Source organism: Aquarana catesbeiana, linkage group LG10 (assembly GCF_042186555.1).
Source record: "Aquarana catesbeiana isolate 2022-GZ linkage group LG10, ASM4218655v1, whole genome shotgun sequence".
Classification (NCBI taxonomy): domain Eukaryota; kingdom Metazoa; phylum Chordata; class Amphibia; order Anura; family Ranidae; genus Aquarana; species Aquarana catesbeiana.
This window is the reverse complement of record NC_133333.1, coordinates 261740189-261762658: the sequence shown is the minus strand read 5'-3', so window position 1 is coordinate 261762658 and position 22470 is coordinate 261740189. Positions and strand designations below refer to the sequence as shown.

Here is a 22470-nt window from a genome sequence, read left to right as displayed (position 1 = left end):
TGATTTAACCTGACAGATAGTAACCCCACGCCTTCTGTCAGAGCTCCATTGAGATCTAAGGCCCCGCTCCTGCCCACCAGTGACATAGCCCCTTCTTCAATGTCCTCCCAGTCAGGCCCCGCTCCTGCCCACCAGTGACATAGCCCCTTCTTCAATGTCCTCCCAGTCAGGCCCCGCTCCTGCCCACCAGTGACATAGCCCCTTCTTCAATGTCCTCCCAGTCAGGCCCCGCTCCTGCCCACCAGTGACATAGCCCCTTCTTCAATGTCCTCCCAGTCAGGCCCCGCTCCTGCCCACCAGTGACATAGCCCCTTCTTCAATGTCCTCCCAGTAAGGCCGCTCTCCTGCACACCATTGACATAGCCCCTTCTTCAATGTCCTCCCAGTCAGGCCCCGCTCCTGCCCACCAGTGACATAGCCCCTTCTTCAATGTCCTCCCAGTCAGGCCCCGCTCCTGCCATGTATCTGAATTTTTTCAATGCTAGTTCTGTAAACAGACACAACCACGGCACTTATCCTTTGGGGAAATTTTTTTTTTTTTTAAATGAAAGTAAAGGGTTGTCCTAGTGACCATTTTTTTTCCCCATTTCTCCTTTTTTCATTCTGTTTATGATTTTCACTAAAGCGATATTTACCATACGGCACCTGCAGGCCTTTGCCTAACACAACTACAAAAGATGGGTACCACCATAAAAAACATCATAAAACCCTGTGTGTATCTTCATCCTTTCAGTTTATCTTTGCCTTTTCACACCCAAACAGATCCAAACCAATATTTGTGAGCTTAGAATGGCACATTAGTATATAACATATATCATATATAACATATATCTGCACACAGGTCATCTCTCATTATATCTCGTTACACATTGGTGCCGACTACCAGCAACCCAAAAATAGGCGACACACATTTTTAAAGAAAACTAAAAAGTCTTCTGTTTCTCTTTTCAGATGTAAATCAGATGAAGCTGTATATAAATTGCAGCACAAACTTCAGTGGTTACATGGTGGAATGCAATGAGTCCTGCGCGTGTCTCGGGCCGTGCGTTCAAAATAACGGCAATTGTGCAGCCGGTCAGCAGTGCTTCAACCAAGTCAACGGATCAGTTTGCATGTAAGAGAACTTTTTGTTGAAAATATATGTTTAATTCAACTAGGTTCATTGATTGGTATATCTAATATCACTATCTTTTATGGATGTGACACACCTCTATAGGAGCCGCTTGTGAATGTAGCACTGTGCGCACTGTCAGTGAGGAAATAGGACTACATTCCCTAGCGGCTCCTACAGGCACACAGAATCTTCTTTACTCCTGGCTCCATAGAAAAATCTAGGGGTTTCTTTTTTGGGTTTTTTCTCTGGGACGTTGTACTTGGATAGGGATAAGGGGAGCATGAGATACCCCAATAAACTGCAGAACCAAATAACTTGAGGGCTCCTTAGTTTTCTGGCTGCACTGTACAAAAGGGAAAGTCTTACAGGATCTCTATGCTGACAGTGACTAGTACTCCTTCCAGAGTTTAAAAGCTCCACACAGTCCCTAACTCTTCAGCACTGGGGTCATTTACTCACACAGGCACGGGATCTCTGGTTGCCTCCTGCTGATATCCACGAGGCTCTTCCTAATGAGGGAGCTGTAGACTCACCACCATAGGATAGATGGACTATTCCTCACCAACTTCCTCCTGGCTTTCTCCGGTGAGCTTCTCCGGACCCAACTTGACTTAAGCTTGCGAATAGGCCCTCGAGCTAAGCCTAGCTGGGACCTTGGCGCCTTCCTGATGGTTTCTTCAAGAAAATTCCCCCGAGGCAGAGCCCCTTGCCCAGCCAGGAGTCTCCTCCAGGAGGACTGGACCCAGGAAATCTGCACATGCTGCCTCAGGCCTCAGACTACTTATAGGCTCTCCAACTATCTAGTGGGCACATCACCCTGGAGTCTCACTCTGATTCTAGAATCCTCTAGAAGACAGGGGAATGAAACAGAGCACCAGCCTGTGAGACAATGAACAGCCCTAAATAATCAACCCCCTCTCCTCTGATAACTGTGGAGCTAACTAAATGTACCTGGCAGCCTGCTCTGCACTAAGTAGGTGCTGCATGTACTATAATAATCTGATAATGTTAAAGTCAAACAACAAACAGCTTGTAAAAATTCCTTATTGGTAGGCTCCCCTCTCCTCTATTAAGGCTCTAATGCTCATTAAGTCTAGGGTGCTGAAACCGAAGAACATCCTTGCTCCCACAATGTGGGTGGGCTCTTGACCTCACATACAGTGCAGGCCCACTGGTCCAGCATTGTACAGGATAACGTTGGTGAGGGGGCAGCTGGGAGACCAGTGAAGAGGAGCTGCTCTGTGGTACTGGTCATTCGGTGGGGAAGAAACCTGCATGAGAGCCAGGAGTCATTTAAGTATCTATAGTCTTTGTTATAGCCCCCTAGACTTAACAAGCTTATTACAGCTTTACTAAAGAGGTAATGGTGATGGTGGTGGTGGTGGTGGGGTATATCTGCCTAGGGTTACGCTCTAACTTTATAACTGTGATTGACCTTTACTAAGCATTCTGAAGTTACACATAGAGCAATGGTGTACAACCTCATTTCTCAAAGGCCACCAACCATTTCTATCTCTCAGTTATCTTCTCAGGATCAGAGGGGGGTGCTCTTATAATGGTCTTCTATTTATGCAGATGTGCTCATGATAAAGCATAAAACATGAACTGTAGGTGGCCCTTTAGAACTAAAGATTAGCAACATTTGTATGAAACTGAAGAGTATTCAATGGTCTAAGAATCCTTCTACTACTGAATTCCCTGTTCAAATCTCCTTCAGCACTTAAAGGCCTCTTATGTTTACTATGGTATTTGTTATACGTAATGGGAGAAGGGTGATCCAATGCCCAATGGAGGAGGCATAACAAAATACTCTGGTCAGAGGGTCATGCCTTGCTACTCCATGCACAATGCAAGAGGCCAGTAGATAGTTCAATAAACATGCTGTGACCCATTTCTTCAAGCAATAAGGCCACATACCATGCCGTCTTCACAAAACCTTCGTCTTCTGAGGAATTCCAGAGGATATGGTGTAAGGGCTTATTGTTTGAAGTCTGTTTTCTTATCCCAGAGAGAGACCTGTACCACTGGGTGGCTGGAGAAGTAGGGGCATTGAGGGGCTTGAAAGCAGTTCCAGGGAATACTGTCACATATGCCGCAAACCATATTAAAAATATTATCTTTATTAATGCTTAAAAAAAAAAACCTTTTCTGAGACAATAATGGAGGCTGCTATTGATAACTACTTATCCTGTAGCTGCTATTTGCCTGGCTCTCATGCTGACCCTACTGCTAAAGTATTTTGAATCAGCATACAGAGAAGGATTTCTGACGTAACACTAACAATGATCTACATAATTGTTCTTAATAAGTCAATTAGAAAATAGTGAATCCAAAGGGTTAGTATAACAGATAACCAACAAGCAATTTCAGAATGAGGTTGTCAATAACAACTTCTGTATTTCTTCCAGGAGGGGTCTGATACATGAATAACTAAACTCTCTTTTTTCATTTAGAACACCTTCGACAACTACAGAAACTGTGACCCAATCTGAAACATCTGGGACTGCTGCATCAACAGAGTCATCGTCAATTTCTGAAAGCTCTTTTACAAGAACAGAGTCTTCCACTATAATGGACACTTCACGATCAGTCCACACAACAGATTCATCAACAATGTTGGAAACAAGTTCTTCTGGTACATCTGTAAATCAGGTGTCAACTTTGTCTCACACAACTGAGGCTCATACTTCATTTGAATCATCGACTTTTACTGAAACAATACAACCATCAACATTCTCAGAAATATTAAGTACATTAACAACTTTTATAACATCACCTCACAGCCAAACACTTCACACTTCCCAGGAAACTGAAACTTCAACTCGATCTGAGACATTTCCACCAACTGGTCAATCAGAAGCTCCAACATCTGCAGAGTCATCAGCCTCTCCTAGCATATCCTCTCCAATCTCTCTGAGTTTATCATCTACTGCTTCCCAAACAGAGGCATCTTCCACTGTGTTGGAAACATCACAATCAGTTCCATCCAGAGAGACCACACCAATGGAAGTCACAGGTTCTTCCAGTACAACATACAGCGAGGCACCAACTTTACCCCGCACTAGCGAGGTATTGACATCAGAATCTTCTGCTTCATCTGGAACAGTACAGCCATTAACATTCTCAGAAACAATAAGTACATCTGTCATTTCACAAACATCTCCTCATTCTAAAACACCAGACATTTCCCCAATGACAGAATCCTCATCACCATCTGAGATATCATTGTCAACTTCAGAAGCTTCAACAAAATCTGTAACTTCTTCCAGTACATTACTTCCAGTTCCAGTTAGCTCCTTGCCTACAACAGAGTCTTCCACTGTGATGGAGACTTCACAACAGGTTCACTCATCAATGGCTCAAACAAGTTTATTGACTACAGCAGAAGTTGAGGTTCCAACTCTGTCTTACACAACTGAGGCACCAACCTCACATGAGTCCTCTACTTCTCCTGGAACAGTCCAAACATCAACATTCGGAGAAATATCAAGGACTTCTTTCATCTCACAAACCTCACCTCATTCTGTAACATTGCATACTTCCTCCGCAACAGAAACCTCACCTTCATCTGAAACTTCACAGTCACCTGTATCATCAGAGACTGCTACATCAACTGAATCAGTATCCTTCCCTAGCACATCGCACCCAGTTTCTTCTACCACACCATCCACTACTTATCTAATAACAGAAGCATCCAGTATATTGGAAACATCACAAACATCTTTACCAACAGAGTTTTCAACTATGAAAGAAACAGGTTTTTCTTCTACCACAGAGAGAACAGCCTCAAATCCTCATACAACGGAGGCATCAACCTCATTGGCATTATCTGCTTCTACTACATCAGTACAGCCATCAACCTTTTTTGAAACATCAAGTGTAAGTCTTACTTCTGAAACATCTGCCCATGCCCAAACACTGCACACTTCCCCAGCAAAAGAAATCTCATCACCATCTGAGATATCATTGTCCACTTCAACATCAGAAGCTTCTACATCAAGAGTAACTTCTTCACAAACTTTACCTCCAATTTCTGTGACCTCTTTATCTACAACAGGATCTTCCACTGTGATGGAGACTTCACAATCAGTTCACTCACCAATGTCCACAACAATGTTTCCAACAAGTTCTTTAGGTACATCAGAAAGTGAAGTGTCAACCTTGTCTCACACAACTGAGGCACAAACTTCATTTCAATCATCAACTTCTACTGCAACAATAGAACCATCAACATTCTCAGAGATACCAAGTGCATCAACAACTTATAGAACATCACCTCACACCCAAACACTTCACACTTCTCAGGAAACTGAACCTTCAACTCCATCCAAGACATTTCCACCAACTGTTCAGTCAGAAGCTCCAACATCTGCAGAGTCATCAGCCTCTCCTATCACATCCTCTTCAATTTCTGTGAGTTTATCATCTACTGCTTCTCAAACAGAGGCATCTTCCACTGTGTTGGAAACATCACAATCAGTTCCATCAAGAGAGACCACACCAATGGAAGTAACAGGTTCTTCCAGCACAACATACAGCGAGGCAGCAACTCTGTCCCACACAAGTGAGATATTGATATCAGAATCTTCTGCTTCATCTGGAACAGTGCAGCCATTAACATTCTCAGAAACATTAAGTACATCTGTAATTTTACAAACCTCACCTCATTCTGTAACACTCCAGACTTCCTCTACAACAGAGCGATCACCTGTATCTGAAACATCCCAAGCACCTGTATCATCAGAGACTACTGCAGAACCATCATCCTTCCCTAGCACTTCACACCCAGTTTCTCTTACTACATCGACCACTACTTATCTACCAACAGAAGCCTCCAGTACATTGGAAACATCACAAACATCTCTACCAACAGAGTTTTCAACTATGAAAGAAACAGGTTTTTCTTCTCCCACAGAGAAAACAGCTTCAAATCCTCATACAATGGAGACATCAACCTCATTGGAGTCACCAACTTCTACTACATCAGGACAGTCATCCTCTGAACTATCACAGACATCTCCTCATTCTAAAATATCAGAAACTTCCCCAATGACAGAATCCTCATCACCATCTGAGATATCATTGTCAACTTCAGAAGCTTCAACAAAATCTGTAACTTCTTCCAGTACATTACTTCCAGTTCCAATTAGCTCCTTCCCTACAACAGAGTCTTCCACTGTGATGGAGACTTCACAACCAGTTCACTCATCAATGGCTCAAACAAGTTCTTTGACTACAGCAAAAGTTGAGATTCCAACTCCGTCTTACACAACCGAGTCACTAACCTCACATGAGTCTTCTACTTCTCCTGGAACAGTACAACCATCGACATTCTCAGAAATATCAAGGACTTCTTTCATCTCACAAACCTCACCTCTTTCTGTACCATTGCATACTTCCTCCGCAACAGAAACCTCACCTTCATCTGAAACTTCACAGTCACCTGTATCATCAGAGACTGCTACAGCAACTGAATCAGTATCCTTCCCTAGCACATCGCACCCAGTTTCTTCTACCACACCGTCCACTACTTATCTAATAACAGAAGCCTCCAGTACATTGGAAACATCACAAACATCTCTACCAACAGAGTTTTCAACTATGAAAGAAACAGGTTTTTCTTCTACCACAGAGAGAACAGCCTCAAATCCTCCTACAACGGAGGCATCAACCTCATTGGGGTTATCTGCTTCTACTACTTCAGTGCAGCCATCAACCTTTTTGGAAACAACAAGTGTAAGTCTTACGTCTGAAACATCTGCCCATGCCCAAACACTGCACACTTCCCCAGCAACAGAAACTTCATCACCATCTGAGATATCATTGTCCACTTCAACGTCAGAAGCTTCTACATCGAGAGTAACTTCTTCACAAACTTTACCTCCAATTTCTGTGACCTCTTTATCTACAACAGGGTCTTCCACTGTGATGGAGACTTCACAATTAGTTCACTCACCAATGTCCACAACAATGTTTCCGACAAGTTCTTTAGGTACATCAGAAAGTGAAGCGCCAACCTTGTCTCACACAACTGAGGCACAAACTTCATTTCAATCATCAACTTCTACTGCAACAAAAGAACCATCAACTTTCTCAGAGATAGCAAGTGCATCAACAACTTATAGAACATCACCTCACACCCAAACACTTCACACTTCCCAGGAAACTGAAACTTCAACTCCATCCGAGACATTTCCACCAACTGTTCATTCAGAAGCTCCAACATCTGCAGAGTCATCAGCCTCTCTTAGCACATCCCCTCCAATCTCTGTTGGTTTATCCTCTACTGCTTCCCAGACAGAGGCATCTTCCACTGCGTTGGACACATCACAGTCAGTTCCATCAAGAGAGACCACACCAATGGAAGTAACAGGTTCTTCCAGCACAACATACAGCGAGGCAGCAACTCTGTCCCACACAAGTGAGATATTGATATCAGAATCTTCTGCTTCATCTGGAACAGTACAGCCACTAACATTCTCAGAAACATTAAGTACATCTGTAATTACACAAACTTCACCTCATTCTGTAACACTCCAGATTTCCTCTACAACAGAGCGATCACCTGTATCTGAAACATCCCAAGCATCTGTGTCATCAAAGACTACTACAGAACCACCATCCTTCCCTAGCACGTCACATCCAGTTTCTTCTACCACACCATCCACTACTTATCTACCAACAGAAGCCTCCAGTACATTGGAAACATCACAAACATCTCTACCAACAGAGTTTTCAACTATGAAAGAAACAGGTTTTTCTTCTACCACAGAGAGAACAGCCTCAAATCCTCATACAACGAAGGCATCAACCTCATTGGGGTTATCTGCTTCTACTACATCAGTACAGCCATCAACCTTTTTGCAAACATCAAGTGTAATTCTTACTTCTGAAACATCTGCCCATGCCCAAACACTGCACACTTCCCCAGCAACAGAAACCTCATCACCATCTGAGATATCATTGTCCACTTCAACATCAGAACCTTCTACATCAAGAGTAACTTCTTCACAAACTTTACCTCCAATTTCTGTGACCTCTTTATCTACAACAGGGTCTTCCACTGTGATGGAGACTTCACAATTAGTTCACTCACCAATGTCCACAACAATGTTTTCGACAAGTTCTTTAGGTACATCAGAAAGTGAAGCGCCAACCTTGTCTCACACAACTGAGGCACAAACTTCATTTCAATCATCAACTTCTACTGCAACAAAAGAACCATCAACTTTCTCAGAGATAGCAAGTGCATCAACAACTTATAGAACATCACCTCACACCCAAACACTTCACACTTCCCAGGAAACTGAAACTTCAACTCCATCCGAGACATTTCCACCAACTGTTCATTCAGAAGCTCCAACATCTGCAGAGTCATCAGCCTCTCTTAGCACATCCCCTCCAATCTCTGTGGGTTTATCCTCTACTGCTTCCCAGACAGAGGCATCTTCCACTGCGTTGGACACATCACAGTCAGTTCCATCAAGAGAGACCACACCAATTGAAGTAACAGGTTCTTCCAGCACAACATACAGCGAGGCAGCAACTCTGTCCCACACAAGTGAGATATTGATATCAGAATCTTCTGCTTCATCTGGAACAGTACAGCCACTAACATTCTCAGAAACATTAAGTACATCTGTAATTACACAAACTTCACCTCATTCTGTAACACTCCAGATTTCCTCTACAACAGAGCGATCACCTGTATCTGAAACATCCCAAGCACCTGTATCATCAAAGACTACTGCAGAACCATCATCCTTCCCTAGCACGTCACATCCAGTTTCTTCTACCACACCATCCACTACTTATCTACCAACAGAAGCCTCCAGTACATTGGAAACATCACAAACATCTCTACCAACAGAGTTTTCAACTATGAAAGAAACAGGTTTTTCTTCTACCACAGAGAGAACAGCCTCAAATCCTCATACAACGAAGGCATCAACCTCATTGGGGTTATCTGCTTCTACTACATCAGTACAGCCATCAACCTTTTTGCAAACATCAAGTGTAATTCTTACTTCTGAAACATCTGCCCATGCCCAAACACTGCACACTTCCCCAGCAACAGAAACCTCATCACCATCTGAGATATCATTGTCCACTTCAACATCAGAACCTTCTACATCAAGAGTAACTTCTTCACAAACTTTACCTCCAATTTCTTTGACCTCTTCATCTACAACAGAGTCTTCCACTGTGATGGAGACTTCACAATCAGTTCACTCACCAATGTCCACAACAGTGTTTCCGACAAGTTCTTTAGGTACATCAGAAAGTGAAGTGTCAACCTTGTCTCACACAACTGAGGCACAAACTTCCTTTCAGTCATCAACTTCTACTGCAACAAAAGAACCATCAACTTTCTCAGAGATAGCAAGTGCATCGACAACTTATAGAACATCACCTCACACCCAAACACTTCACACTTCTCAGGAAACTGAAACTTCAACTCCATCCGAGACATTTCCATCAACTGCTCATTCAGTAGCTCAAACATCTGCAGAGTCATCAGCCTCTCCTATCACATCCTCTCCAATCTCTGTGACAGCTTCAAATCCTCATACAATGGAGGCATCAACCTCATTGGAGTCACCAACTTCTACTACATCAGGACAGCCATCAACATCCTCTGAAATATCACAGACATCTCCTTACTCAAAAATATCAGAAACTTCCCCAATGACAGAATCCTCATCACCATCTGAGATATCATTGTCAACTTCAGAAGCTTCAACAAAATCTGTAACTTCTTCCAGTACATTACTTCCAGTTCCAATTAGCTCTTTTCCTACAATAGAGTCTTCCACTGTGATGGACACTTCACAACCAGTTCACTCATCAATGGTTCAAACAAGTTTATTGACTACAACAGAAGTTGAGGTTCCAACTCTGTCTTACACAACTGAGGCACCAACCTCACATGAGTCCTCTACTTCTCCTGGAACAGTCCAAACATCAACATTCACAGAAATATCAAGGACTTCTTTCATCTCACAAACCTCACCTCATTCTGTAACATTGCATACTTCCTCCGCAACAGAAACCTCACCTTCATCTGAAACTTCACAGTCACCTGTATCATCAGAGACTACTACATCAACTGAATCAGTATCCTTCCCTAGCACATCGCACCCAGTTTCTTCTACCACACCGTCCACTACTTATCTAATAACAGAAGCCTCCAGTACATTGGAAACATCGCAAACATCTCTACCAACAGAGTTTTCAACTATGAAAGAAACAGGTTTTTCTTCTACCACAGAGAGAACAGCCTCAAATCCTCATACAACAGAGGCATCAACCTCATTGGGGTTATCTGCTTCTACTACATCAGTACAGCCATCAACCTTTTTGGAAACATCAAGTGTAATTCTTACTTCTGAAACATCTGCCCATGCCCAAACACTGCACACTTCCCCAGCAACCGAAACCTCATCACCATCTGAGATATCATTGTCCACTTCAACATCAGAAGCTTCTACATCAAGAGTAACTTCTACACAAACTTTACCTCCAATTTCTGTGACCTCTTCATCTACAACAGGGTCTTCCACTGTGATGGAGACTTCACAATCAGTTCACTCACCAATGTCCACAACAATGTTTCCAACAAGTTCTTTAGGTACATCAGAAAGTGAAGCGCCAACCTTGTCTCGCACAACTGAGGCGCAAACTTCATTTCAATCAGCAACTTCTACTGCAACAATAGAACCATCAACATTCTCAGAGATACCAAGTGCATCAACAACTTATAGAACATCACCTCACACCCAAACACTTCACACTTCTCAGGAAACTGAAACTTCAACTCCATCCGAGACATTTCCACCAACTGCTCATTCAGAAAATCCAACATCTGCAGAGTCATCAGCCTCTCCTATCACATCCTCTCCAATCTCTGTGAGTTTATCATCTACTGCTTCTCAAACAGAGGCATCTTCCACTGTGTTGGAAACATCACAATCAGTTCCATCAAGAGAGACCACACCAATGGAAGTAAAAGGTTCTTCCAGCACAACATACAGCGATTCATCAACTTTACCCCACACAAGTGAGATATTGATATCAGAATCTTCTGCTTCATCTGGAACAGTACAGCCATTAACATTCTCAGAAACATTAAGTACATCTGTAATTTCACATACTTCACCTCACTCTGTAACACTGCAGACTTCCTCTGTGACAGAGCGATCACCTGTATCTGAAACATCCCAAGCACCTGTATCATCAGAGACTACTGCAGAACCATCATCCTTTCCTAGCACATCATATGCAGTTTCTTTTTCCACACCATTCACTACTTATCTACCAACAGAAGCCTCCAGTACTTTGGAAACATCACAAACATCTCTACCAACAGAGTTTTCAACTATGAAAGACACAGGTTTTGCTTCTACCACAGAAAGAACAGCTTCAAATCCTCATACAACGGAGTCATCAACCTCATTGGGATTATCTGCTTCTACAACATCAGTACAGCCAACAACCTTTTTAGAAACATCAAGTATAAGTCTTACTTCTGAAACATCTGCCCATGTGCAAACACTGCACACTTCCCCAGCAACAGAAACCTCATCACCATCTGAGATATCATTGTCCACTTCAACATCAGAAGCTTCTACATCGAGAGTAACTTCTTCACAAACTTTACCTCCAATTTCTGTGACCTCTTTATCTACAACGGGGTCTTCCACTGTGATGGAGACATCACAATCAGTTCACTTACCAATGTCCACAACAATGTTTCCAACAAGTTCTTTAGGTACATCAGAAAGTAAAGTGTCAACCTTGTCTCACACAACTGAGGCACAAACTTCATTTCAATCATCAACTTCTACTGCAACAATAGAACCATCAACATTATCAGAGATACCAAGTGCATCAACAACTTATAGAACATCACCTCACACCCAAACACTTCACATTTCTCAGGAAACTGAAACTTCAACTCCATCCAAGACATTTCCATCAACTGGTCAATCAGAAACTCCAAAATCTACAGAGTTATCAGCCTCTCCTATCACATCCTCTCCAATCTCTGTGAGTTTATCATCTACTGCTTCTCAAACAGAAACATCTTCCACTGTGCTGGACACATCACAATTAGTTCCATCAAGAGAGTCCACACCAATGGAAGTAACAAGTCCTTCTAATGAGCCATCAACTCTTTCAGAAGCTTCACCATCAATAAAATCCTCATCATCATCAACAAAATCCTCAGCTGTGTTTGAAACATCTCAATCAGCTCTTTCAACTGGGTTTTCAACAACGAAGGAAACCCATGTTTCTGGTACAATTACAAGTATAACTTCTCTTCCATCCAAACCATTATCTACATCCGAGTCATCAACTTTTACTGCAACCATACAACCATCAACATTCTCAGAAATATCACCTACCTCTTTGAATTTGCAAACGTCTCCACTTTACACTTCCGCAGTAAAAGAAACAACATTATCTCAAACATCAATAACAGTTCCAGCATCAGAAACTTCTAGAGCAACAGAATCTGGAACATCATCCCAAGTTGTAGATACGTCTCCTCTTCAATTTACAACACATAGGAAGACGAGTACATTCCAATCATCAGCAAAAACTACACCTTTGACTTCTTCAATACCCAAAACCTCCGTAAAGCAATGTTCTGAGTTTGTGTTCGGAGATAACTGTGAAGATGGAATGAACCAAATCAATGTCACAATAGGTACAATGTTGTTTCATTTTTACATATACAGTAGATCAATAGATATGATATTAAAGTGATTATAGTATATATTTATATGATTATTTAAATGTTGTTTTAAATTATAATTTTATATGACTGGGGAAATAATATAGGAAATAATTAGGATAGCTTTTAGAATAACAAGCAAGAGAAGCTGTTGGTCAGCAAGTGAAGCCTTTTGTGTCTATCAGCTTTCCTAATAAAATACATTGAAGATGGGTACATCTGATACGTTCGATGCGGTAGGTGATATGTGATTAGGGATGAAAATGTTTGAACAGCTCATAGAAGCATCAGATTCTTGACCTTTTTTTCTTGCGTAGATCCAAAACTGAGGCCATCTGGCCATCCACATCTATAAAGCCATATAAAGTGCCTTGAAAAAGTATTCATACCCCTTGAAATTCCCCACAATTTGTCATGTTACAACCAAAAACATAAATGTATTTTATTGGGATTTTATGTGATAGACCAACACAAAGTGTCACATAATTGTGAAGTGGAAGGAAAATGATAAATGATACAAATAAATATGTGAAAAGTGTGTGGGGGGGGGGGCATTTGTATGGCGCCCCCCGGAGTCAATACTTTGTAGAACCCCCTTTCTCTGCAAGTCTTTTTGGGGATGTCTCTACCAGCTTTGCACATCTAGAGAGGACATTTTTGCACATTCTTCTTTGTAAAATATCTCAACCTCTGTCAGATTGGATGAACAGCAATTTTCAAGTCTTGCCACAGATTCTCTATTAGATTTAGGTCTGGACTGTGACTGGGCCATTCTAACACATGAATATGCTTTGGCTGTATGTTTAACAACTCTGACCTGCTTCCCTGCTGAAGAAAACATCCCCACCACATGATGCTGCCACCATCATGTTTCACGGTGGGGATGGTGTGTTCAGGGTGATGTGTAGTGTTAGTTTTCCCCACACATAGTGTTTTGCTTTTAGGCCATAAAGTTGAATTTTGGTCTCATGTGACCAGATCACCTTCTTCCACATGTTTGCTGTGTCCTCCACATGGCTTCTCACAAACTACAAACAGGACTTCTTATGACTTTCTTTCACCAATGTCTTTCTTCTTGTCACTCTTCCATAAAGGGCAGATTTGTGGAGAACACGACTAATAGTTGTCCTGTGGACAGATTCTCCCACCTGAGCTGTGGATCTCTGCAGCTCCTCCAGAGTTACCATGGACCTCTTGGCTCTTCTCTGATGAATGCTCTCCTTGCCCGGCCGGTCAGTTTAGGTGGACGGCCATGTCTTGGTAGGTTTGCAGTTGTGCCATACTCTTTCCATTTTCCGATGATGGATTGAACAGAGTTCTGTGAGATGTTCAAAGCTTGGGAGATTTTTTTATAACCTAACCCTGCTTTATACTTCTCCACAACTTTATCCCTGACCTGTCTGGTGTGTTCCTTGGCCTTCATGATGCTGTTTGTTCACTAAGGTTCTCTAACCAACCTCTGAGTTCCGGTTCACACTACAGCGACTTGGGATCTGACTTGTCAGACCTCAAGTCGCCCCAAGTCGCTCGACATAAGAAATTCCATTGAAGTGAACGAGAGCTGTCTTAATGCACACTACTGAAGTCGCTCCGACTTCGGAAAAGGTTCCTGTACTACTTCTAGGCGACTTCTAGCCGACTTGTACCCATAGATTTCAATGGAAGTTGCCTCCAAGTCGGATCCTTATCTTAATTGATGTGATTTGGAACCAACATTACAGGAAGATTACCCAGGAATTCCTTGAAGTTGCCTCGAAGTTGCCTGGCAAAGTCGTGCCGACTTTCAGGTTGCTGTAGTGTGAACCGGCACTGAGGGCTTCACAGAACAGCTGTATTTATACTGAGATTAAATGACACACAGGTGGACTCTATTTACTAATTAGGTGACTTCTGAAGGCAATTGGTTCCACTAGATTTTAGTTATCAGAGTAAAGGGGGCTGAATACAAATGTCCCCCCCCACACTTTTCACATATTTATTTGTATCATTTATCATTTTCCTTCCACGTCACAATTATGTGACACTTTGTGTTGGTCGATCACATAAAATCCCAATAAAATACATTTACGTTTTAGGTTGTAACATGAGAAAATGTGGAGAATTTCAAGGGGTATGAATTATTTTTTAAGGCACTGTATTTATAGGTAAAGATAATCCAGGGAATATCTGATTGCCTTTTGAGGGGTCAGGAAGGATTTTTTTCCCCCGCTGGAGAAGATTAGATCATGCTTTAGTGGCTTTTTTTTGTCTTCCTCTGGATCAACTGTAGGTACATGATGGTGTATATGGAGGTTTTCTATTGGTTGAACTAGAAGGACTTGTGTCATTTTTCAACCTATGTAACTCAGACATGGTGCTCCAGGTGGATGTCGGCTCTCATGGCTGTTCACAATGGCCGGGTGCTGGTCTGATACCTGCCAGCAAATAAGTACCAGGAATTTGAAGGGTTCACCACACAAGTGCACCAGGGAAATGTGTAATGAAAGGCACAGGACGTGGGTATTTGGTGGTACTCGTATACAGGCGCTATTCCAGATAAAAGGTTGCCATGCCCTTTACCTGCATTCTATGATCGGAGGAGGAATGGGAGGTCTTCTCTTTGACTTATCTGTATATTTTATCCCTCCAGACGAAAAAAGGGCGCCATCAAAGATTATAAATGTGCGGGTATCATTGAATATGATGTTTACTTCAGAACTGGAAGATAAGACGTCCCCGGAGTACGCCAATCTATCCGCCGCTGTTACACGGGTAAGACTCCACTCACATTTCTATTTAAAGTGGGGGAATAGAAAACGTTCTGATCCCATTGTATGAAGGAACGGTCGATATCTGTGCTTCTGTATCAAATAACGTCTTCCAGATGAACACATTTTATATCACATTTCCAATGTTCACATTCAAGCCAGCCTACTAAAATCAAAAGAGAATACAAATGAAATAAGTAAGCACTGTGCTGATGGGTTATAATCCATGAGTAGAATTATTTGTGACACCGACTATTGTGAGAAACGTCCCGGGAACAGAAGGGCGGTACAGTACATATGTGAGGAGAGCAGGGTGAGGACTTCCAATTGGGACCAATGACATTCATACAATTGTCCATACATTACACGGTCACCGGGGCAGCACGGGGATCGTACGGGTTTTCATTTACAATGTACAGACCGATAGAATGATAGACCAAAAAAAGATGTTCCACTTTCTATTGTATGGTGTGGAGGTGACCCCAGGTTCTTAAATACTGGAATCAAATTGCAATCAGACTGTCCAAGGTACTAACAACATATAATATTGTACGATTGTTGGGTATTTATCTCCCCATTCAAAAAAAAACCATGCTAAATTACACATTTTTTTATGCTGGAAGAGAAATTCTTCCAAATAGAAATTCCTCACCACCATCCTATAATTACTGGTGATTGGTCCCCCCCCCCTTTCCCTCCCTCTTCTATTTCTCCAGGGTTTAAAATGTCTAGATTGTTGATGAGGCTCCTTTAATATGGGCCTACAAATGTCTTAAACTATGGTCTCTGTGAGGACTATACAGATTTTGTACTTCTTTCCATGATATTTTCTATACGTTGCCTATAATTTTTGGTACTGTTTGTCTCTGTTTTTGTTGCATTGTAACTTTAAAACTAGTAATAGCTTTAAATAAAAGGAGTTTTTTAACTGTAAAAAAAAGAGGTGTTGATGGTTGGGGTTCACATACTTTAACTCTTCATCTCTGTTTGTTTTAGGAATTCAATGGAAAATACAAGAAGGTGGCTCCAACATACTACGTGGGGATGGTAGTCCATGGATTCAGGTACTTCCCAGATTTATAGCACACTTACCTGCAGTCTCTGATTTCTGGGTCTGAAGGTCAGGAAAACGCTGAGAACAAAGTGTGACCCAGCATGAGACTCCGATATCAATATAACCTCCGGGGAGATCAATGGGCTCTATTAAATATCAATATAACCTCCGGGGACATCAATGGGCTCTAAGAAATATCAATATAACCTCCAGGGAGATCAATGGGCTCTAATAAATATCAATATAACCTCCAGGGAGATCTATGGGCTCCAATAAATATCCATATAACCTCCGGGGAGATCAATGGGCTCCAATAAATATCAATATAACCTCCGGAGAGATCAATGGGCTCTAAAAAATATCAATATAACCTCCGGGGAGATCAATGGGCTCCAATAAATATCAATATAACCTCCAGAGAGATCAATAGGCTCTAATAAATATCAATATAACCTCCAGGGAGATCAATGGGCTTTAATAAATATCAATATAACCTCCGGGGAGATCAATGGGCTCTAATAAATATCAATATAACCTCCGGGGAGATCAATGGGCTCTAATAAATATCAATATAACCTCCGGGGACATCATTGGGCTCTAATAAATATCAATTTAACCTCCGGGGAGATCAATGTAAAGAAAAGTAAAGAAAGGAAGTGATTGGACATCTTTCCGGGGGGGGGGTGGGGGGGGGTCACATACAAAAACAGGACTCCATATCAGTAAAGACCTGATCATGGATGTGGAAATACGGAAATACGGGGCAATTACAGCGATCACAGGTCAATTAGTTTCAGTATAAATCACACAAATAGGAAACATGAAGGGAACACAAAGACACTGAATTTCAAAAGAGCCAACTTCCCTAAACTACAAACCTTGCTAAAAGGCATAAATTGGGATAAAATATTAGGAACAAAGAATACGGAGGAGAGATGGGTTTGCTTTAAGAGCATATTAAATAAGGGCATTAGCCAATGTATCCCATTGGGTAATAAATTTAAAAGAGCGAACAAAAGTCCTGGATGGCTTAACTCCAATATAAAAATGCATATAAAAGCAAAGGAGAAGGCTTCAAAAAATACAAGGTTGAGGGATCATCCTCAGCATTCAGACTTTATAAAGAATGCAACAAGAAATGTAAGGGTGCAATTAGGACGGCTAAGATAGAACATGAAAGACACATAGCGGAGGAGAGCAAAAAAAATCCCAAGAAATTCTTTAAGTATGTAAACAGTAAAAAAGGGAGGACAGACCATATTGGCCCCATAAAGAATGAGGAAGGACATCTGGTTACAAAGGATGGGGAGATGGCGAAGGTACTGAATTTATTCTTCTCCTCAGTCTTCACGAGTGAATCGGGGGGCTTTAGTAACCAAAACTGCAGTGTTTATCCTCATGACACAACACAGGAAGCACCTCCATGGTTACGGAATTAAAATTAGACTCGAGAAACTTAACATTAATAATTTACCGGGACCAGATGGCTTGCATCCGAGGGTACTTAGGGAACTCAGTCAGGTGATTGCCAGACCGTTGTTCCTAATTTTTACAGACAGTCTATTGACTGGAATGGTGCCAGCTGATTGGAGAAAAGCCAATGTAGCACTAATATTTAAAAAGGGCCCAAAATACATCCCTGGGAATTACAGACCAGTTAGCCTAACATCAATAGTATGTAAACTCTTGGAGGGGATGATAAGGGACTATATACAAGATTTTAGTAATAAGAACGATATCATTAGCAGTAATCAGCATGGATTCATGAAGAATCGTTCTTGCCAAACCAATCTATTAACCTTCTATGAGGAGGTGAGTTGCCATCTAGATAAAGGAAGGCCCGTAGACGTGGTGTATCTGGATTTTACAAAAGCATTTGACACAGTTCCCCATAAACGTTTACTGTACAAAATAAGGTGCGTTGGCATGGACCATAGGGTGAGTACATGGATTGAAAACTGGCTACAAGGGCGAGTTCAGAGGGTGGTGATAAATGGGGAGTACTCAGAATGGTCAGGGGTGGGTAGTGGGGTCCCCCAGGGTTCTGTGCTGGGACCAATCCTATTTAATTTGTTCATAAACGATCTGGAGGATGGGATAAATAAGTTCAATCTCTGTATTTGTGGACGATACTAAGCTAAGCAGGGCAATAACTTCTCCACAGGATGTGGAAACCTTGCAAAAAGACCTGAACAAATGAATGGGGGAGGGGCAACTACATGGCAAATGAGGTTCAATGTAGAAAAATGTAAAATAATGCATTTGGGTGGCAAAAATCTGAATGCAATCTATAGACTGGGGGGAGAACCTCTGGGGGAATCTAGGATGGAAAAGGACCTGGGGGTCCTAGTAGATGATAGGCTCAGCAATGACATGCAATGCCAAGCTGCTGCTAATAAAGCAAACAGAATATTGCCATTAAAAAGGGGATCAACTCCAGAGATAAAACGATAATTCTCCCGCTCTACAGACTCTGGTCCGGCCGCACCTGGAGTATGCTGTCCAGTTCTGGGCACCAGTCCTCAGGAAGGATGTACTGGAAATGGAGCGAGTACAAAGAAGGGCAACAAAGCTAATAAAGGGTCTGGAGGATCTTAGTTATGAGGAAAGGTTGTGAGCTCTGAACTTATTCTCTCTGGAGAAGAGACGCTTGAGAGGGGATATGATTTCAATTTACAAATACTGTACTAGTGACCCCACAATAGGGAAAAAAAATTTTCGCAGAAGAGAGTTTAATAAGACTCGTGGCCACTCATTACAATTAGAAGAAAAGAGGTTTAACCTTAAACTACGTAGAGGGTTCTTTACTGTAAGAGCGGCAAGGATGTGGAATTCCCTTCCACAGGCGGTGGTTTCAGCGGGGAGCATTGATAGCTTCAAGAAACTATTAGATAATCACCCGAATGACCGCAACATAAGGGATATATAATGTAATATGACACATAATCACACACACAGGTTGGACTTGATGGACTTGTGTCTTTTTTCAACCTCACCTACTATGTAACTATGTAAAAGTGGGAAAGAGTACAAAACCGCACTCCATGAAAATCATCCTGTAGGCAGGTGCAGTCTACTTTCTCCACTGCAGATGGCGCTCAACCGCAGCAGCGTAGCAGGGGAAGAGGAATTCGAGAGGATCTTGGTGCTTCTATGGTTTCCAGTGTCACCGGGGAATCTATCCCATTTGATGCTGCCACCCCATGTGACCCTAGCAGCCATCTTGAGTCAGGCCCTGGCTCCTTGGTCCAGCACACATTTTGCGTTTGTGTAGGGTAGGGACAGATCACCTGTCTTAAAGGGACAGTGATTAGCAGCAGGGAGAGGTCCTTCTGGAGATCTCCCAACTTGAGCTCGGACCGGCCATCCTGCATTCCGCCTCTCAGGACAGACTCTGTCGGCACATCTGAGACCTGCTCTGCTACACGTTGCCGGTTTTGCCATGAGTGGTCCCAGTTGGGTGCCTTCCTGGCGGTTTGTTTAGAAATAACGGATTCTGCATTAATAGAAGTACCGTTCTCTGTGATTACTGCCGCCGCACCATGCTGCGCCTCCCCAAAATCCCATTAGATTTAATATAAGTGGCCAACTTCAACACAGTTCCTGCCGTAAGCTGTGCCCCCTTTTACGCGTTTCACCCCAATTGGGCTTATTCATACAGGCCCAATGGGGGTAAAATGCATCAGCAGGGCGTGGCTTATGGAAGGGACAAAGTTGGTTATTTTCATTGAATATCATGGAATGACTTGCATGGAGAACGGGTTTGTATTTTATCCTTGCTGTACTTACTGAGCTGGATGAGCTCCTTCTTAAGTTTAGGACTTGGAGCGATGGGCAGGAAGTGAGAAAAATCTTCCCAATGGGGTCACTGACCGAAATAGAAAGAAACCCTTACAGAAATAAAATAACTGTCCAAAAATTAAACAACTGTCCATTGTCACATATTACTATAATAATAAATCTATTATCATATGTTCTTCTTTCCTGTAACATTTGCTAATTCTTATCTCTCTTCAGTAAAGGGAGCATCATAGTGAACACCTCCGGGATCTACAGTTACCCCAATAATCAGACGGGAATCAATTATATCAACTACAATCTGACAGATGATGTTATAGAAGAATTTTCTTATATCGACCCGACAGACCTGAACGCCACGGCGACCGTCCTGAATGTGACTTCCGACTCTTCTCCCGTATTGGGTGAGCTTTAAAGCTTTAATATTCCTCATTATTTAATGGAAAGATGTGTACAGGAATCAGAGACCCCGTCATCAAGCCATTCATTTCATCAACCATCCTCCTATAAGATGATATGTGTATAGAATGTGTTTTATTCATGTTATTTCCTGTAAAATCCCCCTCCCCCCTTCTGTGGACATCCAAAAACGCCAAGACTGCTGCGAGGTGACGTCATCATGGATGAGATGTCAGCAGACACAAGCGGCACTCTATAGTATTCCCCTTCACTCCTCCCCGGGCAGCTACATAAAAGGTTATGTAGGGAGGTGAGGGGAGGTGCAGAGGAGCTGGACCAGCACAGACAATAATTAGACCAGACCTCCAGCTGGTGCTAAACTTTATTCCACCTCACCCTACCGTGGTCTTCACTGTAGATCCCTGTTGGTGGGTTCTCCACAGTCCCCGCACTCACCACTCCATGGTCCCCGCACTCACCACTCCACGGTCCCTCCGCACTCACCACTCCACGGTACCTCCGCACTCACCCCTCCACGGTCCCTGCACTCACCCCTCCACAGTCCGGCACCCCGCATGCATCTCGCATGTAAACTAGGGGGGGCGGCACCGCAGTGCCCTTAATGGACCGGCCACCCCTGAATTAGACCCTCCCAGAAGAGAAGAGGGCTATGATAAAGAATTGTCTGTTCCTGGAGTGGTCACATTTTATAGCAGGTTCAGAGACACATTGCTAGTCGATTATACGAAAGGTGAGGGAGAAGGGAGATGAGGGGAGGAGTGGAGGAGCTGGACCAGCACAGACACTCCCAGAAGAGGAGAGGGCTATGACACGCATTGTGTATCTTGAAGTCATTGGTTGGACTTTTACATTTTGACATGCATACAGTCAGTAGACTTGCTTTGTGAGAAGAAGCTGTAAGTACATAGAGTAGAACTTGTAGCATTGTAAAGAGGATGCAGATCATGAGCATGTAAAGAGAAAACATGGCCGCCCCCATACATCAGAATCATTACAAGCTGATGATAGAAAGAACATTTTTAAGACTTAAGAATATACTGACCAAATAAACATCAAGATCAACCCTTTATATCTACCTGTATATAAAATATTCCAGCAGACTATACAATCCATTCCCTTTAGGTCAGGGGGTGTCCTAGGTTGGGTGATTTTTTTGGTGACTCAGTAAAAGCCTATGAGTCCATGCAGACACACGGGCATTTACCAGAGTTTAGGAGAAGCAGCGTTTACAGGCAGTAACTGCTCCTCTCCTGAATGCAGAAGAAGTGCATTTAGGAGGGGAGAGTTTTGGCAGAAAGATGCTTGACGCAGGAAAAACGCGTAGAAACACCTCTAAATGCGCGTTAACGCTAGGCGTGTTTAGCACTTGAGTGTTAATTCATTATAATGGCCAATTTATTCTGGCCAATGAAATGAATTAACGCCCAAGCGATTGATGTTGCTAAACACGGTACACACTTTTACCAGCATCAAGCGTTTTTTCTTTTCCCAGATGTAAGGTGTCTAGGGAGGGTCCAGAGTGGATGAACCCTTAATGTCCCCATTGTAATACTATGTCCCATCTCCTTCATGCCATGGTGGCAGCCAAGCAGCTACT

At 42.5% G+C, this 22470-nt stretch overlaps 1 protein-coding gene across 1 annotated transcript in view; it reads left to right on the top strand.

The window, feature by feature from the left end:
* The window catches only part of LOC141111430 (uncharacterized), a 96710-nt gene that overhangs the window by 16847 nt on the left and 57393 nt on the right, over window positions 1-22470 (top strand). Inside the window, exons 5-9 of the mRNA XM_073603728.1 lie at window positions 952-1114; window positions 3568-12827; window positions 15484-15605; window positions 16598-16665; window positions 20673-20857. Of these exons, the coding sequence (XP_073459829.1) occupies window positions 952-1114; window positions 3568-12827; window positions 15484-15605; window positions 16598-16665; window positions 20673-20857 (9798 nt within the window). The remainder of the gene's footprint in view (window positions 1-951; window positions 1115-3567; window positions 12828-15483; window positions 15606-16597; window positions 16666-20672; window positions 20858-22470) is intronic.